This window comes from Rhinolophus hipposideros, assembly GCF_964194185.1.
Source record: "Rhinolophus hipposideros genome assembly, chromosome: 20".
Taxonomy (NCBI): domain Eukaryota; kingdom Metazoa; phylum Chordata; class Mammalia; order Chiroptera; family Rhinolophidae; genus Rhinolophus; species Rhinolophus hipposideros.
This window is the reverse complement of record NC_138066.1, coordinates 38,674,057-38,696,842: the sequence shown is the minus strand read 5'-3', so window position 1 is coordinate 38,696,842 and position 22,786 is coordinate 38,674,057. Positions and strand designations below refer to the sequence as shown.

Below are 22,786 nucleotides of genomic sequence, written 5' to 3'. Positions count from 1 at the left end.
GCCACTTCCTGTTGTCAGTAGGCTGGAGGCCGCGGTGGAGGACTTGGTGCAGCCCTGTTGGGGAGTAAGTACCGCGACCCTGCTCCCCGCTGCCCCTGGTGAGTTTGTAGTCGGGGGCGAGGAGGGGAGGCGGGGCCGGGACGCGAACGGGCGGGGGGCCAGCAGCCTTCGCCGGGATCCCAAACCCGTTTGCCTTGAGACGGTCCTGCTTCAGTCCTCACCCTTCCCATCCCAAGCCCTGTCCCCACTTCCCACTCCGTGCCTGGCCTTCGTCTCGCACTGGCACTGCTGGCGCGTCCCTACATCATCTCCCACCCATGACCTGACTCCAGCCCTTACCCCACCCCCTCACCACCGGCCTCGCGTAAATGCAGCCTGACCTTTGACCCCACCCTAGCCAAGCTCCAACCTCGATCTCGGCCACATCCCTCCGCCTCCCTCTAACTCAGCTCATCCTCACCCCTCAGCCCCTTTGGCGATCCGAATGCTCCACGCAAACCTCGAGACCCACCGCTGTGGTTTGCCCTGTTTTGGATCAGCTTTCTTATCCCTGTCTCCCACACCCCCCTGCTCAGCTCTCCGTGGCCTGCTCATCGTAAACACCCCACCTCTACCCCGCTCTCATTTAAGACCCACCCCAAAGTAGATGCCCTTTGGAGCTCACTGCTTTCTTGATAACTGTGCTCACCGTCCTGTCCCAGGTCTTAGAAGTATGTGTCTTCTTGTCCTCACAGATTCAGCTCCTAACTTCCGGGCCCATCATATACTTCTTTCCATCTCGAACCCTCCTGAGAACATCCCTCGTACGTAAGTCTTTGCTAAACTGCCCCCAACTTTTGCTGCCCCAGTTCCTACCACCCTTACCCAATCTTATTCAAAGTGAGGTCTTTATGGCCTTTCGCCTCTGCTGTCCCCACCTCTGACTCTTCTCCCCAACTCGGCACCCATTCTTCCCTGACCAGTCTGCGTCACTCTGAGAACACAAAGCAGAGTCCCCCGTCAGCCCCACCAGCTGCCCCTCAACAGCCAATGCTCGGTGCTTGCTCAGAGCCAGGCAGATAGACACTGAGCAGCTGACTGGCACGTGCAGGGCCTCAGATGGTAAGTAAGTGGAGGAGCAGGGATTCCCTGGGGTCGGGGGCTTTTCCTAGGTGTCTGGTCCTTGTGCCGAACCCCAGGGATTATGACTCTAGCATTCGTATTTAGTTACTTGTGCTGGCTGCTGGAATGACAGGTATCTTCCAAGTGCCTGGAAGGTGAGGAGTGGCCACTCCTCCAGCTCAGTGAGCCTAGAGCCACAGAAGCCATCACTTACTTTTGGCTGCTGTTCTGGCCTTGCAGAAACTCAGGGAGTACCGCCGTGTGGGTTGGCGGGGGTCCCAGAACCATGTCCATGTGTGCTGTCCTGGCACTTGTAGAGAACCCTCACCCAGTGCTCCCCTCGCCAGAGCTGATACCAGATCAGTCCCCAAACTGCACACGCAATACGGTGGCTGCCAGAGATGATGTGCGTGTTGTAAAGAGTATAGCTGAGAGGTCCTGGGGCGGCTGAGGCCCCGCTGTGTGTGGAGGCTGTTGAATAGCTTCCTCTTTTTGTGGGGTCTGGATCCTTGCGTTTTGGCCACCTTGGTTTCCTGTGAACACAGGGAGCCGAGTTATCTCAGGGTAGCTGAGGCAGGGAGACATTCCAGAAGCACCCAGGCCCCATGCTCAGCATTTACCATCTGGGTTTATTGGGTGCACATTTCCTCAAAGTTCTGGTGACCTATTCAGAGGGTTGCCCATTTGACAGCAAATTTAAAGGGCTCAAACAGGACCATTGTCTTTGCTTGCCATTTATAGTCTTGTTTCTTTGAAAATTGAATGCCCTTCTACCACCAATATCTCCCCATTAAGGTGTGATATATATGAATGTTTTTCAGCCTCTTGGCAATTTGATTTAATGGAAGGAGTTCCACAATGCCCCCTTCCCCCACTGAAGAGTTGTACTTCAACTTTCCACAGTGTGTGAACGGGAGATACCTGCCCTGAGCCTTATTTTTATTTTATTCATCAGTTCATTCAGCAGGTATTTTTTTAGCACCCACCACTGTGTGCTATGTGCACTGTTCTAGTCACTAGAAGTGCAATGGTGAATGAGTCGGCCAGAGTACCTGTTTTCATTCGTTGAGAGTTTGGCCCTTGTTAGAATCCTAAGGATATTGAACAAGAATATTGGGGCAGAGGCATGTTATTGGATAAAAGGAAAGAAGGAAGAAAAAAAGCTACCCTGTGTTAATCGACTTCACATTTCTTGTCTCACCCACTAGCCCTTGGTCTGGGAATCAAGCTAGAAGTTTCTCACCCTCCAGCTGATATTCAATTGCTTGAAAGGCAGTTCCCCCAGAACACCCCCTCCATCCCATCCCTCACTGCTCCAGAAATCCAATATTCTTCAGGTAGAAGGGGTTGTTGTTTACTCATTCATCAGTCACATGGCTAAAAGATCAGCTGCCTTTCTGAATCAGAGAATAACTTTGTCATTCTTTGCAACTGAAGACCATGACTCATCAATTGGTACAGCAGCTGGATGACTTACACACCAGGCTGTTGTTCTGAACAGCCAGGTACATGATTGGATTTAGGCTGTAGAGAGGAGGCTGTTGGGAATGGCTGAGAAGTGTCTAAGAAGAGGTTACTGTTTACTGATGGCTGGAGTGTTTTGAAAGCAGTGAAGCCCGGTCATCCATTTCTTCTTTTAATGTAAGTCTCATACTCCATTTTTCTCTTTCTTCCTTGGTCTCTGGAGGAAGTGAAATTGGACATATATTTAGAATACTGGGCAGCGTAATGAAGAAAAACAACCAGAAGGATTCCTTCCTGTGTATTGGAACATTTAGGAAAGGACAACTCTGAAACTTGGGTACCATGGAAAGGACCTGGTCTCTGCTACTTGGGCTACAGATCTGATTGGCAAAATTGTTTCTTGTTTATTTTAAGCCTGAGTTGATAAAATGGAGCTTCTGAGTGCCTCTTAAGAGTTTATAAGTAATAATTTTGCCTGAATGTCTTTGACCAAAGATCTGAGGTGTTTTAGTCTAGTGAAAAGTACAGGACTTGGAATGAGGAAACCAGAGAATTCTGTCCGTTACCTGGAGCGTTTCTACTGAGCCTCAGTCTTCTCTGCAAAACAGAGGTAATCACCCTTCTCTGAGGATTGTTGTAAGGATTTAATGAGATTAGAGGCTGAGATCAGAGAAGCTTGGGAAGCTGTGTCAGGGTGAATCACACACCCTGTTTAGGGAAAAGGTAGACGTAGCAGGCTTTGAAGTTTCCTAAAGGGCAGACAGAAGTCACCTTTCTGCTAAACTCTGCCTGTGCTATTTGAAGAGCCCTTTGGTAGTAATGATGGAAGAATATTTTCCTGTGAGTCCCCAAATGATGTAGGTGATGTTGGATCCGCCGGCAGTTTCTGGGTGTAGGCCGGGATCGTGTCTCGTGAGACCAAAGAATGGAAACACGGACCCAGGAGAGGCAAAGAGTTGTAAAAAGAGGATAGTTTATTGAAAGCAAAGAGTCACAGCTCCTGAGCGGAAGGGATCCCAAATGGGAGTGGCCCCGTGACTGAGGCGAAGGCTCTTACTTTTATCCCTTCCCTTGCCTGTTTGGGGAAGGGGAGCTGTTTGAAGAAGGGAACTGGCACCTGCTAACGAAATTCATCTACCAGGTTTGTTCTGCTCGCCCATCCTAAAGGAATTAGCAAAGCAACCCACTCTTATCTATCAGAGCTGCTCCATTTGTCAGGCCAAAAGGAATTTTATAATTAACCTCAAGGCCTTGTCACATTATGTCCTGGAGCGAGGAGTGATTTCAAAACCTGGAGTTTTAGGATATGGCTGTCTTTGTTTATTCCACCAGGGACCTCCCTGTCTACCTAGGGACATGCTAGCTACCATGTATCAGTGTGGCCCAAATTCTCTCCTTACTTTCTTCAGCCTAGGTCTCCTTGGAGCCAGACCTCTCTTTGGTTTGGTTCTTGGTGTCAATGAAGAGTGTTCTGAGGACAGGAAGTGAAGCTAGTTCCGTAGCGTAGTAGATTGGGGGTCTGGGCCACACAAGAGAATGCTGCCACACTGACTCAGCAGGCAGGACACCCAAAGCCCTGTTCCAGTTCCCCAGCGAGCTCAGTCGTGCTATCAGATGCCCGCCTCTGAGCTGCTTTCCTGCCTCCCTGAGCCATTATGGACCACACACCATGGGTCAGGTGCTTAGTCTTCCTATGAAGAAAAGTGTGTCCTAAATAGTGGCCTGAACCCCAAAGTCTCAGTCCTATTTTGTGATTTGCCCAGTGGCTGTTCTCCTGGATTCCTCTTCGCTGTTGTCATTTCATGGCTTTCTTGACACTGTTTTAGGCCACAGTTACTTGTCTCTTATCTGTGCCCACTCTGACCTCTCAGCTCAGTTTCCTTTGGTTTTTCAGTGGACCCTAACTTGGGAGCTCCCACTTACTGAGAAGCCTTCTCCCTCCAATGAATACTGTATTATTTCCAGTCAGTTAATGAGTCCTTAATGGGATCAGGCTGTTCTTCAGATTGTTGAGATCTAAGCCCTCAAGGGCCTGGGCCTGAGGAAAGGGCAGTTTGGGAGCTTGAGGCTCTGTCTAGTAGGGCAGGTCTGAGGGAAGGCCTTAGGCCACTGGAATTGCTGAAAAGGATTAGAACCCAGGGTCTTGGAGCCAGAGAACCGAGACTTGGCCTGTTGGGCTGCGCAAGGTAGCCTCGAAGGAACCCAGCCTCAGGATCAGACGTACTTTCTGAAGGGACTCGAACCGCAGCACAGGCCGCTTGCCCTGTTGCCCTGATGGTCCAGAAGAGGGAGGGCCCTGGGGACCCAGGGTCAGTGGGAGCTGAAATGTGGTTGAAGGGTGAGGCAGGCAATGTTCTTCCTGGCACTCTGTCAGGCCCTGACTGGAGCTGGCGCTGCAGGACCATCCTCCACGCACACCTGCCTCCCTCTGCATGTCCTTACCTAGGAAGGTTGGCTCTGGGTCCTGTTTACCCTCTGCCAACTCCAGAGGCCAGGGATTGAATGTCTTCCACCAGGGCCCCCAGCTGATGAGCCCTCGCCCAGTCCCCACTGTCCCTTTTCCCCCTAGCTCACACCCGCCTCTTCCAGAAGGGAGGTGATTGCACCCAGGGGTCTGCAGGTTGCCCTTGAGCTGGGGTTGGCATTGTCCTGGCGGTGGGTGGGGGAGTCGGCCATATCAGCCCTGGGAAGTTCCTTGACTTGGGTCAGTTTCTAATTCTCATCTGTCAGGTCAAGGTAATAAAAGAGCCCTCCCAGGGTGGTTATGAGAAATGGAATAAGGCGATATATGTAAAGAGTACAAAACCCACTTAGCATGCCTTGGTTTTATTAACTTCTTTAGGCCATGAGTTTTTGAGAGCAGAGACAGCAATAACCTGTCATTTTTGGTGTCCCCTCATGCTCAGCTGTGTGATCACTAGAGGTTTGTTCAGATGTGAATATGCCTGCCCGGTTCTGGTCTGTCCAAGTTGCTGGGGTGGGGTGAGGCCAGACAGCAGCCCCCTCAGGCTCAGGCTGAAGCCTCCACCCCCAATGTCCCTGACAGCCAGCAGCCCCCTCACCCTTAGCCACAACCCCTCCTGCCCCCTACACACACAGGAAGCCCGCAGCCCTGAGGGACTTAACCTGTATACTGACTTCAGCTACTTGAACATATTCATTGGGCAATGGCTTTCTTCGCCTGTAGTTTAGGTGGCCACATTCCCTGGGATTATAGGTACCATTTGCCCTTGGTACATATCCGGCCTCGTACTAGGCTTTTTCCACTGACATAATCTCTGCGTGAGCAGTGGCTCATCATGCCTAGCTGGTTAATGGCAAATTGGTCTTAGAATTCATGTTCCCCTTTAGACATGTCCCCGTGCTACTCAAGCCGGACTCTCAGCCCAAAGGAGAAGCAGATGTGTAGCGGGAGAGCCTCCCTTTTGAAGCAGTTTCAGTTGTCCTTTTGTCAGACACTGGACTGGGTCAGGAGTCAGAGGGGACAGTTGCAAGGCCCAGGCCCTGAATGTGACTTGTGAGGCCTGCTTCCTGGTCTCTGTGGGTTCCGGGCACCTTCGGCTGCACCATCCCCTCATACCCTGGGCTCTGTATCTAAATTGTCAGCCTTTCATTCCCTACATTTTGTGCCAGCCTCTGGTGTGGTGTGAAGGGCCCTTTCCACCCACTACTGAGGGCAGACCACCCCAGCTCACAGGGCTCCTCACCACCCAAGATCCAGGCCCTCAGACTTTTTTCCTTCCGTAAAATCCACTCTCCATCTTTGCTTTTGTATTCAAAGGCCTTTCAGTTGCAGTTTGAGTAAAATGGGCTGACGTGCTGCTGCCCGCTGGGGGTGGGGTGCGGGGTTTAGAAGGATTGTCTGGGTCCCTGAGTTGGGAGCTAGCTCAGCTGGCTGTCATCTGTCTCTGCAGGTGTCATGTGATTTTCCTTGGGAGCTGCTGCATGAGTGGAAATGCTCTCAGTGGTGGAGAATGGACTAGATCCCCGGGCTGCCATCCCGGTAAGTGGCAAAGGGGTATCCAAGGGGAGTAGGAGGTGCACAGGACAGCCATTTGATTGGTTTTTCTCACTTTGAAATGAATGGGCACTATCCAGGGAGGCCTCGTGTTGACAGAAGTTAGAGCAGAAACAGGCTCTGATAAGAGCCTGCCCTTTCTGCCGTGTTTCCCTGAAAATAAGACGTAGCCAGACAATCAGCTCTAATGAATCTTTTGGAGCAAAAATTAATATAAGACCCGATCTTATTTTACTATAGTACAAGATCCAGTCTTATATACTATACTATACTATAATATAACATAATATAATATAATACCGGGTCATATATTAATTTTTGCTCCAAAAGATGCGTTAGAGCCGATTGTCCGACTAGGTCTTATTTTCGGAGAAACAGGGTAGATCACCATTTATGGTGATAAAATGGGAATTTACAGAAAACAGTGGGGATTTAATATAGGTTGTCTGAAGACTAAGGATTTCTCCAAAGAAGATAAACAAATAACTAATGAGTACATGAAAAGATGCTCGCCGTCATTAGACACTAGATACATGCAAATGAAACTCATAATGAGATAGTTCTTCACACCCACTAGGATGGTTAGAATCAAAATGGCAGACAATAATAAGTGTTTTCGGGTGGTGGAGAAATTAGAACCCTTATATATTGCTGGTGGGAATGTAAAATTGTATAGGCGTTGGGAAAATAGTTTGATAGTTCCTCAAAAAGTTATATATGGAATCACATATGACCCATCAGTTCTGCTCCAGGATATATATACTCAAGAGAATTGAAAACTTATGTCTGTACAAAAAGTTGTGCATGAATATTCATAGCAACATTATAGCCAAAAAGTAAGAAAAACCAAAATGTCTATTAATCGATGAATAGATAAATAAAATGTGGCAAATCCATGCAATGAAATATTACTTGGCATAAGAAGAAATGAAGAACTGATACATGCTGCAACATAGATGAACCTTGAAAACGGTTAAGTGAAAGAAGCCAGACACAGAAGGCTGCACATTGTATGATTCCATTTACATGAAACGTCCAGAATAGGCAAATCCATAGAGACAGAAAGTGGATCAATGGTTGTCAAGGAGGGGGAAAGGGGGCTAAGGAGTGACTGCTAATAGGTGCAGTGTTTCTTTTTAGGGCAGTGAAAATGTACTAAAATTGGATCGTGGCCATGGTTGCACAATTCTGTGAATATACTAGAAACCATTGAACTGTATACTTTTAATGAGCAAATTTTATGCTATGTAAATTACGTTTCATTAAAGCTCTTATATTATAAAGAAAAGGAACATTTAACTTTGCAAAGAACATTAGCTGTTTTGGCTAAAATAAAAACAAAACAGCAAAATGTTTATCCAAAATCCTTTGACCTAACAATTCAAACCAGTTTTTCTGCAGTCCCTTCTAGTCCTTTTCCAGACCCTGAGGTAATTTTGATATATTATAATAGAATTGTCTTTATTCTATATTTCTTTAGAATATGATAAAGAATAATTGTCTTTATTCTATATATGTAAAGGAGTTTACATATATTTTACAATTTATTTATTAACAAACATTTACTCAGTACTTATATGTGCCAGGATCCATGCCACGTGTTGAGGACATGAGGTTGAATGAAAACCTAGTCCTGCCCTCAGAGAGGAATCCCCCCGACCCCATGCTGAGATCAGGAAGCATCATTTCCATTTAGCAGAGGAGGAAGTGCAGCTGAGAGAGGTTAAGTGAAATGTGTGCGGTGACCCAGCTGGTGACTGACAGAGCTGGGGCTAACCGTGGGCAAGTCTAGAATCTTTCCAAATGTAGACCGTGCTCCTGTTGTCTTGGTCTTTTTATTGTTCAAAGCAGCACTTTTTGCTCCTTAGCTTCTTGACTCTGTGGAATCTTGGTCATGTAACTAAGGTAGAAAGCCCTGTCCTAGAAGGATTGACCGAAGTCCCATCACTGCACCTCTAATGGAGCCAATATTTAAACACAAGATTTACATGGCTATGAAGTTCGGTTTAAAAAAACAAAAGCTAACACAAATTTCTTTGCGCAAAAATAATAACGATGTCTCTGGATAGTGTGAGTGATTTTCCTTTTCTTCTCTATGCTTTCTCTTTATTTTCTAGAATTAGCATGCACTAGTTTTGCAGAAGGCATATATGTATCCCCACAGGTGTGTGCATGGGGGGAGGGGTTGTGCACGTATTGGGTGACAGGCAATGACATTGCAGGGATCACCAGAGGATCTTCTAAAGGCCGGTGTTATGTTTGGCCTTGCCTAGGTCATCAAGAAGAAGCTAGTGGGATCCGTGAAAGCATTGCAGAGGCAGTATGTGTCCTCAGACACCGTGGTCACTAGCGAAGACGGCGATGCCAACACCATGTGCAGCGCCCTGGAGGCCGTGTTTATCCACGGCCTGCACGCCAAGCACATCCGAGCCGAGGCCGGAGGGAAAAGGAAGAAGAGTGCCCACCAGAAGCCTCTGCCTCAGCCTGTCTTCTGGCCCCTCCTGAAAGCTGTCACCCACAAGTGAGATGAGCTGGGCAGGTTTGCTTTGGGGAAGAGCTTCAGAGTGGGGGACGCTGGGCTCTCCTCCAGCTGTGCGGGAAAGCAACAGAGGCGCTCTGTGTTCTAGAATAGAGATGGCTGAGATAGAGGTTATTCTTAGACCAAGCCTCATCAGCTCCTCAGCCCTCAGGTAACGGCCTGGGACTGCTTTGAGCCGCTGGACTGGTCACCTTTAGCAGGTGCTGCCTTTTTAGCACACCTTGGCAGAGTTAGGTATTTGCAACAGGTCGTGTGGCCTGCAGAGCCTAAACTCTTTACTGCTCTGGCCCTTTACTGAAGTTTGCTGACCCCGCTTTAGAATGTTTGAACATCTGGGTGCTAAGTATTACACTCCTAACAAGGTATGGGTGGTTGTTTTTCCTCTTAAGTGGAATCCAGTTAGAGCATCTGAATACTCACCCTGAGATGCTTGTCTTTGTGGCCCTGCCCTTAACTGCCTGAGCTTTGGAGCAAGTAGCTGGCTGGCACTGTGCCTCTAAGGGCTATTAAATGCCACCTTCAGCACCCGTCGTCAGTCTCTAATCTTCCTTTCCATGCCTACTGCCACTGCCCTATCTCAGGTTCTCACCTCACTCCTGGGTGACAATGGCTTTTTAATTGTCCCCTTATCTCATTCTGTCTTTTCTTAACATTTACTGAGCTTAAGCCAACTGGAGCCAGTGACTGAGTCCTGCAGAGGACTGTCTGCACTCCTGTGCAGGAGATGTGCGCAGAGGACTGTGGTCGTCAGGACGGCATTTACATCAGACCAAGGCAGTTGGGGCCTGAGTTTGGTCTGCCTGGGGCCTGGTCTTATCCAGAGCAACCCATCCTGAAGTCTGCATAGCTGGAGTCAAGTCACTTTTCCTGTGCAGAAACCTATAGCCACAGGCTCCCAAATGGTAGTCTGGAGGCTGATTCACTCATTTGGGGCCCCAGATTCTGTATCCTGACCAAGTTCCCCTGGTGTTTCTGAGACACTGCCAGGTGTGGGAACCATTGCCCCACTTTGCCTCACCGGTTTGATACTCAAGACCTTGCGGTACCTGTCTTTGCAACCAAATCACCCACTCCAACCTGTGTGGTAACTAGAGTGCTCCCCACTCCTGTTACAGGTCTGTTGCTTTCCTACCCTTCATGCCTTTTATTCTGTCAGTCCCTTTTGCCTAGAAGGTTCTCCTTCCCTCTTTCCCTGTTGAAATCCCACAAGGCCCAGCTCAGATACTGCCTTTCTATGGCATTTTTCTTACTCCAACCCAGAAATGATTGCCCAGCCCCCACCCCAGCTCTGACAACAGGTGTGCCCTTGAAAGGTGGTCACCTGGATGGAGGGTGGGGACCATGTCTTTACCCCGTGTCTTCACAGCTCCAAGTACCTTGCACTTAAGGGACCTTCCACAATAAACATGTCCCAGATGCAAGCAGATGGTGTCCCAAGGAGTAGTTGTAATGAAAATGGCAATTATGCTTCATGGCAGCAACCCCAAAAAGTTGGGGGTACAGCTTAGTATTTCCAGTTCCCCTTAGAACCCTATTTGCCAGGCAAGAATTTCTCATGCCTCTGTCTAGTTGCAGTCACCGTTACTGGCTCTTGTCAGCCAGTGGATAGAACGACCTCCCGGTGATTCAGTCATTTCTTGAGACAAGGCTGTTCTCCCTGTTCCCAGACACACCATCTCAGAACTGGAGCACCTGATCTTCGTGAGCACGGACGTGGGCCGCTGCCGGGCCTGGCTGCGGCTGGCCCTCAATGACGGCCTGATGGAGTGCTACCTGAAGCTGCTCCTCCAGGAGCAGGCCCGACTGTGCGAGTACTATCAGCCCACCGCCCTGCTTCGAGACGCCGAGGAGGGCGAGTTCCTCCTCAGCTTCCTGCAGGGGCTGACATCCTTATCCTTTGAACTCTCCTATAAGTCTGCTATCTTGAACGAGTGGACACTTACCCCACTGGCCCTCTCTGGGCTTTGCCCCCTCTCTGAGCTCGACCCTCTCGCTATCTCTGGTACAGAACTGCAGCGGAAAGAGTCTCTGGATTCCATTTCCCATTCCTCAGGCTCGGAGGACATCGAAGTCCAGCACTCCAGCCATAAGATCCGACGGAACAGGCAGCTCACTGCCTCCTCCCTCAGCCTGGACACGGCCAGTTCATCCCAGCTGTCCTGCAGCCTAAACTCTGATAGCTGCCTCCAAGACAATGGCTCCAAGAGTCCAGACCGTTCTGAGGAGCCCATGTCCTACGAGTCAGACCTGGGGACAGCAAATGCCGATGATTCAGACCCATCTCTGCAAGAGTGAGTACCCTCCTACACTCCTTCCCTCTCTTCTTCCTTCCTCCTTTCTTCTCTTCCTCTTTCCCTCCCTCCTTTCCTTCCTTCCTATAGCATGTGCTTGCCTGTCACTGAGGACTGACCTCTGTTAGGGCAAGAAAAACAAAGGGAACGTGTCTCGCGTCAGGGACTCAGGGACGGGAGTTGCTGGGAACTGTCACTAGAGGCAAAACGGGCAGTGAAGGGAATGAATTTAGTCGGCTCAGAGCTGGTTGAATAACCTTTGACAAGGTATTTAATCTCTCTGACACTCAGTGTAAAATACCGTTTGTCGTCTCTTGAAAGAAGGAAACTAATAGTTCAAAGGTGTATTTACATAGGTAAACAACACAGTGACGCATGACGCATAAGGGTGATCTGTGACCTCACGGAAGGCCTCCTGGAGGACACAAAACCTGAATGATGCCTGCAAGAGGTGTAGACAGTGGGGCCAAGCGTGTGTGGCGGAGGAGTGCGTGGAGCGACGACCTTGACTGGAGAAGGGAGCCGGGGCAGAGCCTTCTTCATGTGGGCTTTTTAACATTATTTTTTGAATAGATAATCTTTTTTTATGGTTAAAAAAATCTACCATGTATACCGTGAAGTCTTTCCCACCCCTATAACCATAGTTATTAATTTCTTGTATATTATTCCAATGTTTCTAAATGTATCTATAACAAATACGAATATACAGATTTTAAAAATTTCTTCTATTCCCCCACCTCTTTCCACAAAAGCTAGTGTAAATACACGATTCTACACCTTGTTTTGGAGGAGGTCTTTTCATATCAAAGCATCTTCATTTTTTTCCTATGGTATATTTTTCCATTGTATGAGCATACTTTAGTGTATTTAAGGAACATTGGAGTTCAGTGTTTTCAATAACCTTGTGCATGCACTCTTTTTGTTCTCTGCAATTATCTCTGTTTAGTAAATTCCCAGAAGCAAAACGGGAATTTTTTGGATAAATGAATTTGTAATTTGTAAAAAGGATAAATGAATTTGTAATTTTCACAATAATTGCCTATTTAGACTTATTCAAGAATGCACCCGTGTCGTCTCAGTCTTGTCAACAGACAGTATTATCAAGCTTTGGTGTTTCTTGTCTCATCGGTTAAAAATGGTAACCTTTTATTAAGCATTTCCTTCACTTGGACGCACGTCCGTCAGCCTGTGTTTAGGACCTTCTTTTCCACACCTGCTGTTCCCTGCCCCCTCCCACCTTTGGTTCAAGTCATTACAGAGTTCCCACCTGGTACGGAATACACAGGATCAGGTAGCGTGAGGGACTGGTTTGGAGCAGATCTAGTTTCAAGCGCTGTTCCACCACTAACAAGTCCAGTAACGTCAGGCAAATTGCTGGCTCTTTTTGAGGTTCTCTTTTTTTCCTCTTTAAAACGGAGATCCCTTGGAGAGCTGTCTAAGGATCAAAGCAGATGTTAGGGAGTTATACACATAAGAATGTCTGGTAGGCCCCAGAAATGGTTTCTGAGCACTGAGCGCATTAGATAGAATTTTCAAATGTCAAATGAAAGATTTGGATAGAACCTATTGGAAAGGAGCAGTCCCCAGCCCAGCATGGCTGGGCCTGTGGCGTGACTTAGGGTCACTCATGTGTCTTAGTCCTTCCTTGTCTCTCCCTCCTCCTACAGACCAGTCAGTCTTCTCTTTGTCATGTGTTTGGCCTCTGTCTTCCATGAGTCTTGTGATTGGAAAATTCCAGCTTAAGGTCATTGAACCAGTGACCATCCACCCTGTGTAGGAAGTGTTGTCCTGGATATTCTGGGGAACTCAAGGGAAGCGGGTCAGGACGTACAGTCCACTGGACAGTGAGGGACCAGCACACACTAACCACAGATGCACGAACACACATCCAGCTCCATCACTCATAGAGCTGGGCTTGATGTCGGTCGGAGCGTCCACAGAGACCAGCGTTCCTTGGAGTATATATGTCAAGGGTAAAAGATTCTCACCAGCACTTAAGAGCTCACTTCAGTTATTTTTATTATTTTACTTAAATGTTTATAACTTAAAATTAGTCATAAATACTTTGCACTTATAACTTGTACAACTATAAAACCAAAACATCTGCAAATTAAAGTACAAAACACCTAACATTCCAAATGAAGTTTATTAATATAATGTTTTGTGCTGAAACCAAATTGCAGTTTGCCTTGCAAAGAGAGGATTGACTGCCCTGAGTAGCTTCATTTGTGTTTGTTGGGTCTGAATTAAAATTATCACTAGAACTACAGTCTAGTGGTTAAGAATGTGGACTCAGAAGCCAGACTCCCTGAGTCTTTTATTAACCAGCTTTTTGACCTTGGGCAGGTTACTCAATCTTTCTGACCTCTATGTCCTCATCTGTAAATGGGGCTAAGAGTGCTTCAAAGGCATGTAGGGTAGACTAAATGAGTTAAGATCGGAAAAGTGCTTAGAGCAGTGCCTGACACATAGTGAGTGCCCAATAGGTGGTGTCATTGTCATTCACTGCTGAGTACCTGTGCCATCAGTTCTACTACTTGTCTCTGTAAACACTGCTACAAAACGCTGGTTAGTAATGTTTGTCGGATGTCATCATGAGGCCTTCCCTTGGGGGACATGATTCTGAGCATATGCAGCCCACCTTTGTGCATTTATTAGTGGTCCTTGACTGCCAAATGGTACCCTGTAGCAGCAACATAGTAGTCCACATGTTCAAGAGAACCAGGCTCAGAATCACTTGGCAGGGGTTCTTTTTAAGGTGGCCATCCAGAGTCTCCAGGCCATGCTTTTTATATTTATTTCATATATACACATGTATGTACACATATATACATGTGTATATAATAATATACTTCTTCAGATTGCTGTCTAAATGAAAGCACAACGTTTTAAATTTTTTGAAGAGAAAGTTTTTTAAAAACACTGCCCTGAGCGGGACAGAAGTAGAGGACTATAGCAGTTTCACTGTTTCCTTTTTATGTTGCATTTTCTTCAAAATTTTTGAAAATTTTCTTTCTTTTCCTTTTCCTTCAAAATCTCAGCTCTAGCACTTTTTCTACTTGATGTACTTGTCTCTCTTCTCTCTGAGTCCTGAAGACCGGAGCTGATTCTGGTGAAGCTCCGTGAACTTGATTTCACCTTGGCCTTGGTTTTGATTTGGTGGAAGCTCTGATTTATCACACAAGCTTCTTGCTGTTTGGTGGCATTTCTTCAGGAATTAAGTAACTTTCGTATTTAACACCCAGTCTACTCTATCTTTAAAACCTGTCTTACAGATTAGGATTTGTTTATAACTGATAACCATTTTGGTAATGCTAATGAGTATTTCCATAATCCCGCTCCTTTCCTTAGATTTTTCTGTTTGTGTGCATGGAGGCTAAGCAGTCTTATCAGTGATAATAAAAACAGCTGCAATAACGAACTGAGGTTAACATTTCTCAAGTCCTTAACTTGTGTAAGACACTCTGCTAAGCATTTTATCTATATTATCTCATTTTATCTTTGTCATAGTCACAAAAGTGGGTGCTGATACCTTGCCTGCTTTCCAGATAAGGGAATTAAATCTATGAACTTCAGGTACCTGTTTGGGGGCTCTCAGCAATGTGCTAACCAAGGCCAGGAGGACTCTGGAGCCCTGCTTTTATTCACTCACTTCATCACCTCTCAGGAACCCGTGAGGAGCTGGGACCTCACAGGGGACATTTGTTAACAGTCTGTCTCCCTAGTTCATTTCAGAAGGTGGCCCCATTCTGTTATAGTGGTTGGGACACATATAACCAGTTAGGAAGTGTCCCTTCCTCCTTGGCTTGGAAACTAGCCCTTTGTTTCCAGAACTTATCATTGCCTCCTCCCTGCAACTTGCACTCCTGGATTTGTATCAGTGTGTTTTTAGAGTGAGGCCGTGGAGCAAGAACCAGCACCCACCTGCCCCCCTCCCATGACTATTCCACGAACACATTTCTCTGACCCCTGTGTTTATTGAGATAGGATTTACATACCATAAAAGGCATCACTTTAAAGCGTGTAATTCAGTAGTCCATTTGCAAGCTTCTGCAGCATCACCACTACCCAATCCGAGAATCCTGTCCTCACCCTGTAAGGAAACCCCTTCCCATCAGCCATGCGTTTGCCTATTGGGGACATTTCACGTCAATGGAATCAGAGTACGTGGTCTTTTGTGACTGGCTTCTTTCCCATGGTATGTTTTCAAGGTTCATCCGTGTTGTGGCATGTATCATGGCTGAATAATCCCCCATAGTATGGATGTACCACAGTTGGTTTATGTGTTCGTCAGTTAATTAATGGGCAGTGGGTTGTTTCCCACTTTTTGGCTGTTGTGATTAATGTTGCTGAGAACATTCGTGGACAAGTTTTTGTGTGAATGTATGTTTTGAATTCTCTTGAGTGTATACCCAGGAGTAGAATTCCTGAGTTATATGGTGACTTTGTTTAACTTTTTGAGGAATTACCAAACTGCTCAACACTGAGGCTGCACCATTTTACGTCTCCACCAGCAGTGTATGTCCACATCTTTGCCAACATTTCTTAGTCTCTGTCCTTTTTCGTTATAACTATTCTAGTGGGTATAAAGCAGTATTTCATTGTGGTTTTGATTTGTCTTTCACTACTGTCTGATCATATTGAGCATCTTTTTATGTTCTCACTGGCCATCTGTGCATTTTTGGAGTAATGTCTTTTCATATCCTCTGCCTATTTTTAAATTGGGTTCTTTGCCTTTTTATCATGGAGTTGTAAGAGTGCTCTGTAGTCTAGATACTAGACCCTTATATATATATGATGATATTTGCGTATAAGATACGAAAATATTTTTCCTATTCTGTGGGTTGTCTTTTCACTTTCTTGGTAGTATGTTTTAAAGCAAAAAAGTTTTTAATTTTGATGAAGTCCAATTTCTCTCTTATTGCTTGCTTATGCATGAGATATCTAAGAAAACATTGCCTGATCCAAGATATGAAGATTTACACCTGTTCCTTCTAATAGTTTTATAGTTTTAACTCTTACCTTTAGGTCTTTGACCCATTTTGAGTTCATTTTTTTATATGGTGTGAGAAAGGGAGTCCAACTTCATTCTTCTGTATGGAACTTATCCCAGCACCATTTGTTGAAAAGACTGTTCTTTCCCCATTGAAATGTTTCGACGCTCATATTGAAAATCAGTTTGCCCATAAATGTGTGGTTGGTCACCAGTTTTTGATTAGAATGTCTAGGAATGTTGTTCGGGGCTGTGACGGTGTAGGTCAGAGCAGAGTTCCGCTAGGAGACGCTCATGTAAAACCTCGAGTTGTAAAATCCTACTTTGTGTAAGTTCACAGTAAGGGGAGTTGGACGTGTCTCCTGGACCCAGTCTGAGCCATTAGGGCAGACGTGTGCAATCTCTCGGGCTTCAGACAGCTGTGTCATCATCTGAACCTGCGTTCATCCATGACAGACTCAACTGGGTTCATGAGCAGAGGAGGAGATAGTAAATAGGTTTACTTCAGAAATGGAACTTGGATTCTCAGAAGCCTGAGGAGACGGAGGGTGGAGGAACCACTAGCCAGTGCACATTCCAGAAAGCCCAGAAGTATGTTTTTGTGCATGTCTGCATGTGTGCACGCATGTGCACGCACTTGTGCGCACGTGTGTGTATGTACACAAAGGCAGAAACACTGGGTCCCTGTGGCCCCAGCAGCGCCACTGAGGGGCAGGAAGAGCAAGTCCCCTTGGGAGGAGTGAGCGGGTGCACACCCCATGTGTACTGGTGTACACACTCTTACAGCTTGTGTACACTGATCTCCAGCAGCACTTTCTGGCACTTTCTCTGACTCCACACCCAGTCCGGCTCTGAGGTAGACCAGCCCCTGCACCTCACCCCAATCCTGCCGCCCAGTTGCTGTTCCAGGAACAAAGTGGGTCCTCACTTCAGCCAAGTCCATAGCCCAGGAGTGGAGTCTTGATGCGTCCACTGCTATGCTGCTGGGGAGCCGAGCTCTGAGACACCTGGTCCCCGCGGCTCTGTCGCAGTCGGCTTGGGGAGGTGATTGCCCACACATCCGTCAGCTCAGCAAACTCTCCAGGCCCACGGTGAGCCTGTTCAGAAGGCGGAGGCAATCAGTTCGCATTCACATCAAGCCCTTTTTCTCAAAATGTTTTGTGAGCTTTCTCCCCTGAGATCCTGGGCTCCACAAGTCACCTGCCCACCCCGTCTGCCTCCGTCGCAGCTGGGGAGGAACTCTGGGGGGAGTGTCAGAGGAGGAGGCCTGTGGATGATGAAGAGAGTGTTGTTTGTTTCATTTCGTTTTGTAAATCACAAAGCAGCAGTTTTCCATTCTTAACCACTGCGCCAGTATCCTCCAGCATTCTAGCTGACAACCTGTCACACAGGTTTCTTTGTTCAAAAACTTCTAGGGTGTTGTCGGAATTCAGCAAAGCCCAGGTAAACTGTGTGCCAACCAACGGACTGAACGGAGACGCGGACATTCCCACGCTGCAGGCCTCCCCGTCCCTCCACGGCCTCTGCCTGCACGCGAGCACGCACCCACACTTTGCTGTGCCTGCAGAGCCCTCTCCTGCCCAGGCAGCCTCTGGCCCTCGAGACGGTAGCCACCAGCAGGAGCCACTTTCCCAGACACCTGGCACCCTGGGCTTGCAGCATCTGGGCACTGCCCAGGCTGTCCCTTCAGAGAGCACGTCAGACCAGCAGCCTTCTAGTCCTGTGAGAGAGACGACCAGAGCCGTCGGCCAAGGGAGTGGCTGGCAGAAGCCTTCGGTGGATGACGGCGCTGTACTGAGCCTTGTGGTTTCCTCACCCATCAGTCCGGTGAGTGGTCCAGGCTGTTCAGGGGGCGATCTCGGTGAAATGTCTCACAATGGTCTGTGCCTTCGCTCCGGTCACCCCCTCTCCCTGTGTGGTATAGTGTCGATAGCATTGTGGTGACGGAGCTAATGTTTCCTGTGTGTGAGTCGTGGAAATGAGCCAGGCACCGTGCCAATCCCTCCCCATGGGTACCTGCTGTCGTCTTCACATTCACCCTGTGAGAAGATAACTCATCTGACCACAGACTCTCTGCTCTTAACCACTGCCACTTAGCAGCTCAGGGCCTTGGGCAAGGAGCTTCACCTCGCTGAGCCTTGGCTTCCTCTTCAGTACTTGTTATTACTGAATTAATATTTTTAGGTGATACCAGGCTTCGAAAATACTCGTTTTGCACATGAACCAGACTTAGAACTGCGCTATCCAATTTGACAGCCGCTAGCCCCCTGTGACTACTGAGCACTTCAAATGAGGCTAGTCTGAATTGAGATAAGCTGTGTAAAACAAACATTGGATTTTGAAGATTTAGTATGGAAAAAGAAAACGTAAAATTTCTCATTAATAATTTATTGATTACATATTAAAAAGAAAATATTTTGATATATTGGGTTAAATAAAATATATGAATAAAATTCATTTCACCTGTTTCTTTTTACATTTTTTTTAAAAATGTGGCTACTAGAACATATGTGGCTCACATTGCATGTCTGTTGGACAGCGCTGTTCTAGAATAAGTCAGTCCGATATGTTGATAACCTGAGGGAAGCCAGCCCTGGGAATGTCCCGGAGAGAGCCATGGACAGTGAGGCTTGAGAACCACTGGCCTGGTGAAGCAGTAGTCTAAGCTGTGAAGCCACGCTCTTTGGCCACATCACATTTGTTCTTGTGCCATGGAACGCAGAGGCAGGAATTTGTATGCACATGTGCACATGGACACACAAAGCCTGGAGTTTTTGCCAGCTGCAATCTGGGGCTCATGTTAGGGCACAGTTTACTTTTTCAGCTCTATCCATGCATTCTTTCCTTTGGCCTGGAGCTTCCAGATCCTATTGCTCAGGATGGGACCAGGATCATGAAACAGACTAGAAGAGGCACACCTCGCCCTTTTTTAAAACAGCTTTATTGAGGTATAATTCACATACCATATAATTTACCTAATTCAGGTATATAATTTTTTAATATATTCACAGGACTTTGCAACCATCATCACAATCTAATTTTAAAACATTTTCATCCCCCATAAAAGAAACCCCTACCCATTAGCAGTCACTCCCTCACCTCTCCCCTCCCCCTTCCTTTCTCCCCTCAACCTCTGGCAACCACTAATCTACTTTGTCCATACATAATGGTATTCTAGACTTATCATGTATTGAGTCATATACTATGTAACCTTTCGTGATTGATTTCTTTCAATTAACAATGTTTTCAATGTTAATCCATGTTGTAGCATGTATCCGTACTTCATTCCTTTTTATCGCTGAGTAGTATTCCATTGTAGATTCCACTGTATGAATATGTCACATTTTATTTATAACTTCATCAGTTGACAGACATTTGGGTTTTTTTCCATTTTTTAACTGCTGTGATCAATGCTTCAATGAACATTCATGTTCCAATTTTTGGGTGGACATATGTTTTTAATTCTCTTGTATACCTACCTAGGAGTGGAATTTTTGGATTATATGTTAACTCCATATCTAACGTTTTGAAGAACTGCCAAACTGTTTTCCAAAGGAGCTGATGCATTTTATATTCCCACCATCAGTGTATTCCTGTAATTGTCTTTTTAATAAGTTATTATTATTATTATATAATAATAGTTACTATTACTACTGCCATCCTAATGGGTGAGAAGTGATATCTCATTATGGTTTTGATTTACATTTCCCTGATGGCTAATGATACTGAACATCTTATCATGTGCTTATTGGCCATTTGTGTATCTTTGGAGAAATGTCTATTCAGAACCTTTGCCCATTTTTAAATTGAGTTATTTGTCTTTTTACTATTGAGTTATGTATCTAAGTACCCATTTCCTAATCACAGGTTATAATGATTTACTTCTATGTGTTCTCCTATAATTTTTATAGTTGTTTAGATCTGTGATCCATTTTGAGTTAATTTTTATATGTGGTATAAGGATGAGGTCCCACTTCAGTCTTGTGCTTATGGATACACAGTTGCACCAGCACTATGTATTGAAAAGACTATTATTTCCCCCTTTTAAACATTTCTGAGAAATGATGGATTCTAAGTACCCAGGTCCTCAGCGTGCACCCCAGTGAGTAATTATATGTGATGTACACTCTGTCACCACCATCCAGATCAAGAGACAGAACATTTCCAGCCACCTGAACATTTCCAGCTCCCTCCTGCCTCTCCCAGTCATTGCTCCCTAACGAGGGAGCCATTTTGCTTTGTAGCACCATAGATTTATTTATCCTGTCATTGAACTGCATACAAATGGAATCATGCACTCTGTACTCCTGTGCTGCCTGCACTGAACGTTATGTCTGTGAGAGGCATCTATACAGAAGCATGAGGCTATGGTTTGATCTTTTCCATTGATCTGTAGTATTCTGTGAGAATGTGTCACAATGTATTTATTTATTCTCCTGCTACCAGAACGTGGGTTGTTTCCAGGTTTTTGATCGTTATGAAGAAAGCTGCTGTGATTGTACCCATTTCTGTAGGTAAATATCTAAGAGTGGAATTGCTAGGTCCTTGGGTAGGCATGTGTTTAGCTTCAGTAGATGCTGCCAAACAGTTCTCTAACAGTGCTTTTACTAATTTATCCTCCTGTTGGCAATTATGAGCGTTTTCATTGTTCTTTATCTAGCCAATGCTGTCATTGATCTTTTTAATTTTAGCTACTCTAATACGTGTGTAGTGGTAGCTCCCTGTGGTTTTAATTTGCATTTCCCTGATGACTAATAATATTGATACCTTTTCATTTGCTTATTGGCAATTTGATCCTCTTGTGTAAGTGTCTCAGTCATTGTTTCATTCGCAGGTTGAATGATGTGTATTTTCCTTATTGGTTTGTAGGAGCTCTTTATATATAATAGGTTTTTCTTTTATTGGAGCACAAAATATGTGTAGCAAATGTCTATGGCTTGCCTTTTAAATCTCTTAATAGTATCTTTGGTTGAACAGAGGTTCCCCATTTTTTAATGATCTTCAATTTATCAATCTTTCTGTATATAGTTAATGTGTTACGTGTCTCTCTTAAAAATCTTTGTCTACCTCAAGACTATGAAAGCTATGAAAATCCCTGTATTTTCTTCTAGAAGCTTATATTTGACCTTTTACAATGAGGTTTATGATCCATCTGTGATTAATTCTGTATATGGTGTGAGACAAGAGGCAAAGTTCATGTTTTTCCATGTGGATATCTGATTGACTAGCACCATTTATTGAATATGACTACATAAACCATGTAACTGTAAATGAAGGTCAGACTCCATTTTTACTATCCCAAAGACTGCTTCAGGGCCCAGAATGTCACAGAACCCTGGAGTTTGGGACTGAAAAACTGCCAACACACTCTGGAGGTTGAGGGAAGAAAGGCGCTAAAACCCCTGGCTTGAGCAGAGGACAGAGGGGTATCCTGTAGGGACAGTGGCTCCACAGAATGCCACTGACCGTGTTGAGTTCACTCCTGTCCAGAGTCTGGCTTCTGCCTTGCCGGCTCAGACATCCTTTCTTGCCAGGGTCCCAGAACTGATGGGCCAGGGCAGCTCAACTCGTTAACGAGGGTCCTCCTCTACTCACCAAGTTTTCACCCACTGGCCTCCTTGCAGCTCCTAGCAGAGCAAGCCCCTTCCACCCTGGGTGTTTCCACCTTCTGTTGCGTCTGCCGAGATCCTTTCCCGACTCCTCCTTTTCCTCAGTGTTGCCTCAGCCATCCCTGACCACCCTGCCTCCAACGCACCATCCCCAATGACTCCTTCCCATTTACCTGCTTCACTTTGTTGGTAGCACTCATCACTATGTGAAATTAATTGTATTATCTCTTTATTTGTCTACTTGTTCATTTTCTATCTTCCTGACTAGAATATTAGCTCCACGATGTGAAAGACCATGTCTATTCACTTCTGTATTGTCAGCTTCGACCACTGGACTGGGGAGAAAGTAGGTATCAATGAATAGTTCTTGAACTCTCCTGAGACTCTCGAAATGCCAGCTTGTGTATTTACACTGAGAAGTACCCCATCAAGTGCAGGAGTGGCCAGGTTGGTCGGACCAGGGCAGGCCCCGTGCAGGCCTCAGGGGGGTCTGGTTGCTGGAGGGTTGCTTGGGTAACGTGGACTCAAAGCAGCTGCTGCCAGTCCAGCGTGAGCACCTCGGATGCTCGCCCCTCCCTGAGTCTGTCTCCACAGGGGAGTTGTGGGTCCATTCATTCCTCCACTCTGTAGGCAGTCCCAGCACCACGTGCAGCCTGCCTGCTCACACTGGCCTGGTGGCCTCCCTGCCTTTGGACGGGGTAGGTGGGGCTGTGCCCTGCGTGCTGCCTCTGTGGTTCTCATCTCTCTATGCTTCCGTCACTTAGTCACTGC

General features: G+C 46.3%; 1 protein-coding gene across 5 annotated transcripts in view; it reads left to right on the top strand.

The window, feature by feature from the left end:
• The window catches only part of PLEKHM1 (pleckstrin homology and RUN domain containing M1), a 45,699-nt gene continuing 22,913 nt past the window's right edge, over positions 1 to 22,786 (top strand). For 3 of the 5 annotated variants that reach the window (XR_013991951.1, XM_081028885.1, XM_081028887.1), the window contains exons 1-6: positions 1 to 98; positions 735 to 807; positions 6,480 to 6,568; positions 8,857 to 9,104; positions 10,790 to 11,413; positions 17,822 to 18,233. Coding sequence is in view for 4 of the 5 variants with exons in the window: in XM_081028885.1 (XP_080885011.1) it covers positions 6,521 to 6,568; positions 8,857 to 9,104; positions 10,790 to 11,413; positions 17,822 to 18,233 (1,332 nt within the window). In the remaining variant the exon portion in view is untranslated. Of the gene's footprint in view, positions 99 to 734; positions 808 to 6,479; positions 6,569 to 8,856; positions 9,123 to 10,789; positions 11,414 to 17,821; positions 18,234 to 22,786 lie in introns of those variants that run through there. The other 2 variants (XM_081028886.1, XM_081028888.1) reach the window with 2 other exon arrangements.